General features: G+C 43.6%; 1 protein-coding gene across 2 annotated transcripts in view; it reads left to right on the top strand.

Annotated features, from left to right (window-relative positions):
- LOC308578456 (heat shock factor protein 3-like) overlaps positions 1-12,230 on the top strand; it is a 36,972-nt gene that overhangs the window by 3,761 nt on the left and 20,981 nt on the right. For both annotated transcript variants that reach the window (XM_081178855.1, XM_081178856.1), the window contains exons 2-8: positions 1,273-1,381; positions 3,476-3,603; positions 4,981-5,102; positions 7,330-7,405; positions 8,380-8,441; positions 9,936-10,017; positions 10,690-10,820. In XM_081178855.1, coding sequence (XP_081034981.1) covers positions 3,499-3,603; positions 4,981-5,102; positions 7,330-7,405; positions 8,380-8,441; positions 9,936-10,017; positions 10,690-10,820 — 578 coding nt within the window. In that variant the 5' untranslated portion in view covers positions 1,273-1,381; positions 3,476-3,498. The remainder of the gene's footprint in view (positions 1-1,272; positions 1,382-3,475; positions 3,604-4,980; positions 5,103-7,329; positions 7,406-8,379; positions 8,442-9,935; positions 10,018-10,689; positions 10,821-12,230) is intronic.

Below are 12,230 nucleotides of genomic sequence, written 5' to 3'. Positions count from 1 at the left end.
AGCAACAGGGGCAACAGGAATCAGGAGAAAAGCAATGACTTGCTTCAGTTTTCCCCACATCATGATTTTTACACAGCATGATTTTTACACAAAGACATCATGAATTGCAATATATTGCCACGTCACCTGTTATGAAACCGTCAGCATGATGTGGATTTTAAACTGTTTTTGGATGATGAAGCAATTCATCCCCCAGCCCTTTTTTAGATTTATTCAGCACATATCCCTTTTCTTAAAACAACACTTTCTGGCTGCAAGAAAGTATTGTATATGCTGCTTCAAAACTACCCCTTAAAGATACTATTTTTTCCTTTTAGTATTTTACAGTGGTGGAGGAAGCCGCTCGGGCACCTGGGGCAGCGCACCCAGGGGCAGGCCAATAGGGGTGGGGTGCACCATGGGGTCTGCGGAGTCTGCCTGCCTCCTCCCACTCAGCTGCCCTACATCGTTTGGGCACTGCGGAGCCTGCGCACACCCAAGCCACCATGTCTATCTCATGAGAGACGCGTGGCTCGGGCATGCTGCAGGCCCCGCACTGAGTGCCGCCCAGCATTTTGTCACTGCCTTCAGTGGTGACACCCCGGGCAGACCGCACCCACCGCACTCCCTTCCTCCTGCTTACAGCTGTTTTGTGTCATTTGAGTGGGAATTTGTGTTTTGCAGCTACTTGCTGTGGGGCCGGTAATGGGAATCAGTCTTGCTGAGCATTTTCTTATCCAATCCAAACCTTTGTAAAGAAGTCCACATAAGTTATTAGCCAAACCTCTCTGCCCTGTGTTAGGCACATCAGCACCCTGAAACCATGAAAAGAACCCAAATATCTTCCAGTTTATGTGTGATTGTTTGGCTGCTATCCTTTAATCACCCCAGCTAAGTGACTTTACGTGCCTGTTCCATACACCATTCTGGGACTTGTTGCCATTTTCTGGGACCTGTTGCTGGGCTATAGCTCCTGTCTTCCCTGCTCCTTGGCTGGGGCTGGTTGTTGTCTCAGTCCAACAATGGCTGGAGGGCCAGAGTTTCCCCATCGCTGCTCTAAGATTAGGCAAAAGAGGATGGGAGCTTGACCACAACCTACTGAATTTGTGAGTGTGAAAAATCAAATCAGGATTTTTTCATGTAGTCCTAAAGCATTAGGCATTGTGGCATACTCTTCCTCCTGTCTCCACAAGGGCTCTTACAATAGCACTCCTTGTGTGTCTAATATGTAGGAAGCTCAGATTTGTTGCTGCTCTTCCTTACTGTGCTGTTCCACACCTTTAATTCTTCTAGGATGGGCAAAAAGTTTGCATCTTGGATGAGCAAAGGTTCGCGTCTCAGCTGCTCCCAAAATACTTCAAACACAACAACTTGTCCAGCTTCGTTCGTCAGCTCAACTTGTGTAAGTACCAGATCTCTGTGTGTTTACTGTTTTCTGTCCATGATTTTCAGTTAGTTCACATTATAAACACAAATGATCCAAAACTGTTCTCTAAATAAAAATCAAATGATTCTCTGTTGTAGTTGAACAAAACTGAAATTGTGGAACAATTAAACATCCCTTCCCAAAAGTTCCTAGTAGGTGTTATTCCAGATTTTTTTTTTAAGCCTATCATTCCAACAGTTGATATGCCTAATTAACTAGGATATAATTAGTCAATGCACAACTCTTAAGATTCATGTGAGTTGGCCACAAGTGCTGGAGGAAACAGCAGCAATTCTCTCAAATGATGATTATATTGCTTAAAGCTCAGGTGCAGAGAGCAAGGACTAGTCTGAGGCACCACCACCAGGGGGAAGAAACAAAGAAAGAGGAAAAATAAAACAATGAGTCTCTCAACAGAAGTAGTTTTTTAGGCTTCAAGTAGAATTAAATCAATTACAAGAATTGAAGGCAACAACTGCTTTCTCTGTTGCATGTTTTAGAGTGAAGCATATTCTGATGCACAGTATCCTCTGTGATGCATTGCTGTGAAGAGGGTTTCCTGTGAGGGGAATGTTTTGAAAAGCCCTGCCCTAAAGATAACCATAACTTTAAAATGGAGTGGGGTGGAGAATAGTCCCATATCCCACAACAAATGTTCTTGTATTGAAATACCGATTTCTAGCTAAAATGAAGAGATGATCTCGGGAAAGAGTGCAGGCATTGTTGTGTTGGACACAATAAGAGTTTCCTGGTCTTGAAACAAAGCAGGGGAATGGCAGGAGGTGTCACAATTTGGAACATGGGTGGCATAATTCATGGATGAAGCTTGTCTTTATCCAGCATCATTAACCGCCTCCTCTTTCGAAATTTAGACTTGTGGCTTAAAAGAAGTGAAGGGGAATAGTGTTTCACCACTCTGTTGTGAAGTTCACTGAGGGCCTCTCAGACACTCTTGGGACAGTCAGGTGTTCTCAGCCCAATCTGCTTTGCAGAGCTGCTACAAGGGTAACATGGGAGGCCGGGTAGGACCACCTCTGTGCGCTGTTCTGAGCTCCTTGGAGGAAGAGGGGAATAGGAGGGCATGGATGAACTAACTAAAAGCACCGCAAGTAATATCAGTTTCTAGAGATGTAGCCGTGCTAGTCTCGCAGAAAAACCCTCAAGAGTCCTGTGGCCCTGGTCAGGTGCATTTGATGAAGTGGGCTGTGGTCCATGAAATCTTGCACCATAATAAAGTTGTTGGTCCTGAAGGTGCCACACAACTCTTTGCTTGATGGTACTAAAACAACAATCAAAACGAGCAAGCCAAGGTGCTGCAGTTCTTGCTGTTAGAGGGCATGATGAATGGCAGGTGTGGTTCCCTTCGTTGCTTCCCTCTTCCCTTACCTGTTTACCTTCTATAATCATTGGTCAAGGTTTGTTTCAATTACGTGGCCCTCCTCTCTCTGAAAAGTATGTTTTCAGGTGTCTTATTCTGTGTTGTTATTTATTTCATAAAATTGAAACACTGCTTGATTGTAAAAAAGTGAAGACAAAAACTCAACACAGTTTTTTACAAAAAGGATACAACAATAAAATCATCAGTAAGAAAAATGAATAATTTAAGACATTTGAAAAGTTAAAACAGCAATAGACTAAAAACAAATTAAAACATACATCAGCTTTTTTTAAACGTAAGGACAGGCTTGTCTAAACAAAAATGTTTTTAGCAGGTGCCAAAAAGATTACAGGGAAAGTGCTTGCCTGATGTCAATAGGCAAGGAGTTCCAAAGTATAGGTGCTACTGCAAGAAAAAGATCAAGTTCTTGCAGATGTGGAACAGGTGTTATATGGCACCTGTAAAAGTACCAGTTCTGCAGATTGAAGCCATTGAGTAGGCTTATGTGGGGCAAGGCAATCTTGCAGGTAAATTGGTTCCAAGCTGTTAAGGGCTTTGTATACCAATAGCAACACCTTGAACATGGATTGGTATATTGTTATATTCTTACTAAGGAAGGTGAACAGATCTAGAATCATATCGCCTCTTGGGAGGAGAAACTAAAGAGCATTCATCTCTTAATGCCTTCACAGATGGCTTCAAGAAGGTAACGTCAATGAGAAATGAAACAATGGTCACTTTCAAGAACTCTACCATGCAGTATCAACACCCACAGTTCAAAAAAGGGAAACCTGAACTGCTGGCGAGCATCCAACGGAAGGTATTGTGTGTCCCCCCCCCCCCCCCGTTCACAACCTGGTGAAGACCTTAGCTCATAAATGCAACCACAGTGATGTTGGTGCCACACACAGGATTCCTGCTTGTGCATGTGTGTGTGTGTGAGGGGCAGCATTGCCTCTCTCCATAGCAGAGCTTACAGATGCTTCATTATTGCCGCAATACATGACTGATTCCCCATCACCTTCAGATTATTTGGGTATATAGGCTTGACCAGCCTTTCTCAACCTGGTACCGTCCAGACATCTTGGACTCCAGCTCCCATCATCCCCAGCCAGTATGGCCAATGGTCAAGGATGATGGGAGTTGTTATCCTTCAAGGTGTGAAGGGGCCAGGCTGAGGAAGCCTGAACTTTACTGCGACTGGCTGTTACAGCCATATATAACAGTCATTTTTGTATGCTGCCTTCTGAGATTATTAAGAAATTGCAGTACTTTATTTGAAAAATATATTGGTTATATAGGCTGAAATATACAGATTCCAAGTAATGTTCAAGGCTTCCAACTGTTTTCACTCATCTGTGCAATAGTCTTGCAAGGATGGCTCTTGTTTGAATAGTCAGAGGTCAATAACTTTTGGCTGGCCTTAGCAGCCTAGTTCTCTTGCTGCTTCTGGACCATTGTGGGGGCAAGTTCTTCACTGTGCCATCATTCTGCATCTCTGAGGGGGCTCCTCTGACCTATTGGGGCAATCCTCTCGTCCCCAGGAGTTAACAGGGCTCTCACTGTTCCTCTAATATTTTCTGACGGTCAGTGCAAAGTTGATGAAACCCTCCACTTTCTTTCCAAACCTGATTTCAGATCATTCTAGTGGGTGTGTCTCACAGTGACTCAGGACAGGGCCTTCTCTGTAGTGGTGCCTCAATTGTGGAATTCCTTCCCCTGCAGGTGCAAAAGGCCACTATGCTGGTTCAAGAGGAGGGGAGGATGACCTTGCGTGTGAACCCAAGGTTCATCTGTGGGGTGGGAAGCTGTGGTTTTCCTTTTGTGTGAGTCAGGCCTGTGCGAGGGAAATATCAGTGGCCTCTCAAGTGTTCCCTAAACATTTTTTTCCAAACTGCACAAACCCACTTAAAGGGCTCACTTTTGAATGATGCTTGAATGAACTGGCAGTTTTCTTACTGAGGCACTCAGAGGCCATTTGTTTCCAAAATTATAGAGCTGCAGTTGTGCTGCTGCTGCTGCCAGCTGAGGTGGTATATGCACCAGATTTGGGATTTCTCCTGTGATAGATAGAGGTGAGGCTGGATGGCTTCCAAAGTCCTCGCTCTGCAAAAGCCAGTCCCTTAACTGCATTTGTTCCCTGCTTAAACAATAACTTGTCTCTAAAAACAATACCTGCAATCTGATTCTGTCACAGGGGAATACACGCAAGGAGCCCGCAGCCAGCTCACAAAAAGACCAGCAGGCAATGCTCGCCGAATTCCGGGCCATGAGAGAACAGCAGAATGGCATAAGCATCAAGCTGGATACCGTGACCAGGTGTGAACATTTCTTCTGTTGAGTTTGTACTGTCTTGTAATGAGAGCCACTCTGCTCATTTTAGGTTTTGCAACATCTTTAACTTATCTGCATTTGCAAAGCTATAGGTAGGGTGGGGGCTGCATAGCAGGATTTGGCACCACGGTGAAGTGTGATGCTGAGTGCAAAAATAAGCAGAATCTGGGTAATTTACACACACTTTTCAGTGCCTTTTTCAGCATTATGGCTAAGTAGCTTGTAGGTACCATGAAGCTTCTATCTGTGCTATGTTTTGAGCTTCACTTGTGTGCCATGTTATCTGTTTGCAGAGCTCAACTTAGGGCAGAGACCGAAATGTCCTGTTTAATTTCTAGGTAATTCAGCAGCATTAGTACTTTCACACTTGGCTGTTTCTCGCTTGCATTTAGGCGGTTCTGAAGTGGCCGTTAGAAAGAGCCATTCTGTACCACTGGCATCTGTCTGTCTTGAGAGACAATGGGGTGAAGGGGTGAAGTCAAACTGCTGGAGAACCTATAGCACATTTCTAATAAGGGCATGCGAGGAATCCTGCTGGATCAGGCCTAAGACCCATCTTGTTCAGCATCATGTTCTCACAGTGGCCATCCAAATGCCTCTGAGAGACTCAGAATTGTGAGCAACTGATATTCAGAGGCCTGCTATTTCCAGTACTGGAAGCACACGGTTATCATGATAACATTATTTGTTCATGACTGATATACCAAATAAACTTATCTGCCATTAATTTGCCTAATCCCATTTTAAACCAGTCACATTTGGTGATGATCACTACATCTTGTGCTTAGCAGATTTCATAGTTTACGCACTGCGTGAATAAATAATAGCTTTTTTCTGTCTTGAAGGAAAGTGCCTTATATTGAACCATACACTTTCCCTCAGCTCTGTCTACACTGGCGTAGCCAACATGGTGCCCCCTAGATGCCCTATGCAACGTAGGCCCAAGCTATCTGAAAAGCCTTCTTCCCTCATATAAACCTGCCCCAAACTCTAGATTTAGAGAGGCTGCTTCTAGGCTTTGAAGCTCTCTCCCCAAAGAAGCTAGACTGGCTCCCATGTTCTTCCAGTGGCGGGGGAAGATGGTTTTATTCTGACAGTCTTTGGGGAGCTGTTTTTTTAAGGAAGTGCTTTTAACAGCGCTGTTGTGTTTTTATTATCTAAAAGATAATCATTAAAAGGTAACTGAGATCTTATAGAATTGAAACAATATAAAAACAAGTCTATTAAGAGTTACTTTTTAATGGTTATCTTTTCTGTTTTTAGATTTTTTTGTATTTTATCTGTGTCAGTGTGTCAGTCCCAGTTAGCAAAAGAATGTGAGATACAAATAAATGAAATAATAATTAATAATGGATATTTTTGACTACAGTTCCCAGCAGCCCCAGCAAGCATGGTCTAGTATTTAGGGATGATAGGAGTTGTGATCCAAACATCTGGAGGGGGCACCAACTTCTGCTTTAGAAGGGTACAGTACATATGCATGTCTAACCTTTGCGATTTCAACTTTATGTTGTTGAAGACCAGCTGGTTGAAATCAAACAAATTAATTGCACAGAAGGTGGAGAGCTTAAAAGCTTTTATTGCATAGGGTTTTTTTTCTGGCATGGAAAGAGCTTTTAATCTCCCTGTCTTGCTTACCTGGCTCTCATGAAATCTTGGATGGCCCCATGAGATCTCACAGCCCAGTAAGCAGAGAGCTTAAAAGCTCTCTACCTTCCTTTGGTGTGCTGGCTCCAGAAGATTGCTCATGCATGGGCATTTCAAGTATATGTGTTTTTGCATATACACACTATCCCTGGAATGCAGCCCCTGCAGAAGATGCAATTGTACTGTACCTTCCAACTCAAGGACTGGTTGAACAGCAAGGGAGGTGTATGTGAAATTCCCCAGAACCAACCCAGCAGGCCTGGCATGATGAGGAACAAGAGCTGGTTAACTCAAGGGTCGTCAGGATTGGCGGTCCAAGTACATAATCACTGTTTTTCTGACACATCAAGCTGAGGTTTTCCACTGAGTGCGGCACTGAAAAGCAGCTGTGTCTACTATGCTTGTATGAAGTGGGTACATTGCCTTCCCACTTCTCATTTCTGGTTCTATATCTAAAAAAGCAGCATGAAATGTCCCCTGACGTTGTGCCATCATAAGGCAGGTATGTGACCATCTTCCCCTCTTCCTTAGTTTTTCTTACCTCCCTCTGTGCCTGTTCTTTCAGGGACACCACCTCAGTCCTTGAGGGAATGGGCTCTCTGCAACAGAAGGAAGATCAGCAGCAGAACGTCTTATCTCAGGTACCAGAAAAAGACTTTGCTTTTCTCCTGATGTTCCAGAGCAGCCTGTGCCAACTAACTGTCCTCCTGATGTGTTTTGGACTATGGCTTCCATCAGTCCTGGTCAAATGGAAGTGGCATCTGGAGGGCAACACCCCTGTTTGCAAAGGCTGCACTATGGCATACCAGAAGTAGATGAGTAAAGTACACAGAGATACTGTAGATGCTAATCTTTATGTCCTGTTAAGGCAGAGTAATTTAGCATAGTGGCTAAAGCTGAGCTGTGAATTTAGAAGTCCCCCCCATTCAGAATTCTCCTAAATGCTCTAGGAGGATTATGCAAACCACTCCCTACCTTGCCTCACCTCCATAATATGCAGTATGGGGATAATGCTTGTTTGCTTAAAAGTATTTATGTACCATTCAGTATTTTCAAAAACCTAAACAGTGTACAATACACGATCTAAAACCAGTAAATCAGCAAAATAAAAACAAATGAAACAGATATTTAGAGGATTCAAACACACAAATATGCTTCCCTGTTCCATGCAGCTTGCATAAAATCATTAACAAATAAGGCAGTCTCTGCCTGCAGGCTTGTTATCTAAAAGACACAACACAAGAAGAAAAGGCAGGCAGACAAGATGGAGGAAGAGGAAAACTAGCACACTTGGGTCACTAGTCCTAAATGTTACTGAGTAATTACTGCAATGACTAGTCTGAATGGAGCTGAGTGGAGATGGTCTTTCTTTGATGCACCCTGACGGAACTGCTTCTGCCAAGTGGTAGTTGAAGGGCGGGAAGAGCCCATGCTGGCTGCTGCATGGCAGATGCTTTTTCAAACTCAGTAGCTTGCAAGCCTGAACATGGCAGGTGTGTCTTGATAGCTAACTCTTAGTGGGAACTGTCCCCTGGCTAAAAGGAATACATGGCTTCTAACATTCACTCACTCATTCATTCATTCATTCATTCTCTCTCTACCTCTTTGACTTCAGATCCTCCAGATCATTATGAATTGCATGTCTGAGAAAGGCAGGCAGGATGCCCAAAGGAAAAGGTAATTCTTACTACTTTCTTCTCCTGTTGCCCAAAATGAACCTATAAAATAATTCCCCCTATTTAGTTGGGGAAAGAAGCCAAAGCTTGTATTTGCAGCATGCAGTGCTTTGACCTCTGGAAAACGTCTTAGACAAGACCAGCAGAAAGGGGTTTGCTGAGGCACTAAGACCCCAGGTACCCTCAGTGGTGCTTCTTTGAAATATGGTGCTTTCTGTTCATTTCACACTGTCACCACACTATTTTAAATACTGTGGCTTCATCTCTCTGATTTCTTATATCTGGTTTTGTGAAATATTTGTTGTGGGCGTGTATGGAGATACTTAGTGTTTAAGCTGTTTAGGGATGCTTTAGATACTGTGGCTTTCTTGCTTACCTGGAAAGGTCACATGAAGCTGCCTCATACTGAGTCAGACCATAGACCAATATTTCCTATACGTTGACTGGCAGCAGCTCTCTGAGTTGTTCCCCACAAACTCAAGCCCTCCTACCTGAGAATATTTTAACAGGAGATGCTACAGATTGAACCTGGGCCCTCCTTCAAGAAATGTGTGTGCCTCAGCACTAAGAAGCTCCTTACCCCATGGTCCATGTTCACCTGTTACATCCTTGTCCTTTTCTCTGTACATCCCCACCTTTTATAGGTGCTTGGGGAGCCATAGCTCGCAAGAGCTTGCTATTTTTACTTGGAGTGTTTGTGCCTGGTTCTTCAGCCCAAAAAGCTTCCAGAGTGGCTTACATATAATCAAAACAGGACAGTCCCCACCCAAAGGCTTGTGAACTTAAAGCAACAACAACAACAACCCCGACAATGTAGAAGGGAAAAGGGAAGGTGGGGCAGAGAAGAAAACCAAAACTCAAACACCGATTTCTAAACAATTGTTCCTATAATTCCCAACTGGCACAGTTGAGGACCAGCAGGTGTTTGGTGGAACTGGGCCTCCAGCAAAGCTGACGGAGTGAGCTTCCTGCTTCCCTTCTCTCTCCCCACTGAGGTAGCCTGATGGAAGGGCTGCCCACAATTGATGGATGAGGGAAAGGAAGGCTGGAGGCGCTGGCCTGTCAAAAAAAGAAAAAAGAAAAGAAAAAAGCTTGGTAGGAAATTACGCATTTTAAATAATTTCACAAGACTGGCTTTCAGATTTTACTGCAGAAATCATACACGACAGAAAGCCTTTGTGGAGATACTTTATCAATCATCATAATATGATTGATATTAACAATACAGTAGTAAGTAGTGAAGGGATCTCCCATGCTGCAAAAGAGGGTAAAATCTTGAGCAAGTGGATAAGATTTAGGCCAACCTATCTGTACTTCTGGCTTTGCCTCCTCCATTTCTTCTGCAGGTTAACCCAAGTAAGGATTGCCTTATGTGGAAGACACCTGCCCAGATGATTTTTTGAATTAGATGTTTTGGCCCCTCATTTCTTCCTAAGCATGTCATAAGAATTTGGTTATTTATGTGTGTGTGCGTTTTTCTCTCTCTCTCACTCAGACCTCGGAATGATGCTTCGGAAGCCCCTCATCCAAAGAATAGCCGTCCACAGGCTCGCAGTGCTAGGGAGGATCGTGAAACAGTAAGCTTTTTTAAAAAAATTAAAAAATAATTCTCCAATTTTACTTTGTGTACAATAGCCCAGGTAAAAGATTTAACCAGTATGACACTAGTCAGACATTTTATTTATTTCATAAGATTTATACACCTGCTTGATGGTTGCGGGGGGGGGGGGGGTTAGGGAGAGAACATCAAGAGAAAATTAAAAATATCATCTGTAAAAAAGCACTTAAAACCTTCAAAGATTAAAATAAGGTAAAATCAGATTAAAACATATATCAACATTCTATATGTCTGGGTAGGCTTGCCTAAACAAAAGTGTTTTTAGCAGGCAGGCTGAAAAGAATACAGTCATACCTCTGAAGTTGAACGGAATCCGTTCTGGAAGTCCGTTCGACTTCCAAAATGTTCAGAAACCAAGGTGTGGCTTCCGATTTGCTGCAGGAAGGTCCTGCAGCCAATCAGAAACTGCAGGAGCCCCGCTCCGGGCGTTCGGGTTCCAAAGAACGTTCGCAAACTGGAACACTCACTTCCAAGTTTGCGGCGTTCGGGAGCCAAAATGTTTGAGTCACAAGGCGTTCAGGATCCAAGGTACAACTGTACAGTGAAGGCACCTGCCTGATGTTAGTAGGGAGTTCTAGAGTGTAGGTGTTGTCACACTAACACATCAGTTTCTTACTCTTGTCTCTTGCAGGCAGCTGTTCCAGGACACAGTGCAGACCGCAGAAACTTTATTGTGATCCTTAACAACATGGAGGGTGAAGCAGGGGGTGCTGCTGGTGCAAATAATGGGCAGGCTGTAGTGCTTGAGCCCCATGGGACTGGGTGAGTGTTATGTACTGAAGTTCTCACCCTGGGCCAGCAGGGGGATACTGTAGATAGTTCAGGTCCACATATGCAAATAAGGGATCGAAAGTGACTTTCAGTGATTGGATAGTTACAGAAAATGGTTACTGTTGCGTTCTAGTGGAGCTCTATATAAGCAGGCTGGCTGAACCCTTCAGTTCAGTTCTGTTCTGGCCTGTGAATAAACAAGAGCTGTTTGAAGAATCGCTGTGTCATCTGATATGTTCACCCACAACTTAACAGTGAGGATGCAGAATTCAAAAGGTGCATTGTGGTTTAGACAGGCAGGTTGCCTGGCTGTTTCTCAGTAAACAATTCAGAGGCTGAAGACGGTGCTGCAACCCTTTTTGCTTTGGGTGATATATGCATAGAGTGTCTCTCTTTGGCTGACTGCTTGGAAACCCCAAAATGCCAATAAATTGATACATGCTTCCCTGCCTCCCAAAGATTTGATTGTTGCTTCTTGCATAAGTAAGTGAAAACAATCAATATTCAGCAATCCTACCTAGAAGCGGCGAACATCTATTTAATTACATTTAACTTTACAATCATTTTAGCTTTTAAACGAAGGCATCATTCCATAAGTTGCTGTGTGTTCTCGGAGGCCCTAAACCACGTTCTGTCAGTGTTGCATATGCAGTGCTTTTTTCTGGGGGGATGCATACCCCTAAACATTTTGTGAATCTAAGTTTGGCCTCATTGAGGGGCAGTATTTCATTATGCGTAGGAAAATGAGAGCACCCCTAAACATTTTTTTTTAAAGAAAAGCAGCACTGTGCATGTATGTAAAGAGAAGTATGCCAGGTTGATTGAAAAGTATTGATTTTCTTGTCCGTTTCACTCTTTCAAACATGGGTTGTCAGTTTTTCTGTTAACGTTAAGTACGAAAGTTGTGGAGTGTTTTATTTTGGCAGAATACTGTACTTTCTAGTCACTTCTTCTTTAAAAGAAGCTAGTAGAGCTGGCAAAGTGTGCAAGGAAATGAGTAAGTACAAAACTGGCTGGGTTTTGCTTGAACAAAGCTTGGAAGGATCCTAAACAGAGTCTTCCCCTGTGTTGGAGATCCTCGAAACTGGAGATGCTGAGTACTGAATCAGGGGGCTCTCTGCATGGAACCCTGTGCTTTGGTGCTAGGTTAAGTACCAACCTCCTAAGATTACACTTGTTGTTGTTGTATAGTCGTGTCCGACTCTTTGTGACCCCATGGACCAGAGCACGCCAGGCACTCCTGTCTTCCACTGCCTCCCGCAGTTTGGTCAAACTCATGTTCGTAGCTTCAAGAACACTGTCCAACCATCTCGTCCTCAGTCGTCCCCTTCTCCTTGTGCCCTCCATCTTTCCCAACATCAGGGTCTTTTCCAGGGAGTCTTCTCTTCTCATGAGGTGGCC

The sequence above is a fragment of the Podarcis bocagei genome (genome assembly GCF_964188305.1).
Source record: "Podarcis bocagei genome assembly, chromosome: Z".
NCBI lineage: Eukaryota > Metazoa > Chordata > Lepidosauria > Squamata > Lacertidae > Podarcis > Podarcis bocagei.
Note: the sequence above shows the minus strand (reverse complement) of the source record. Positions and strands in the feature narration are given on the sequence as shown.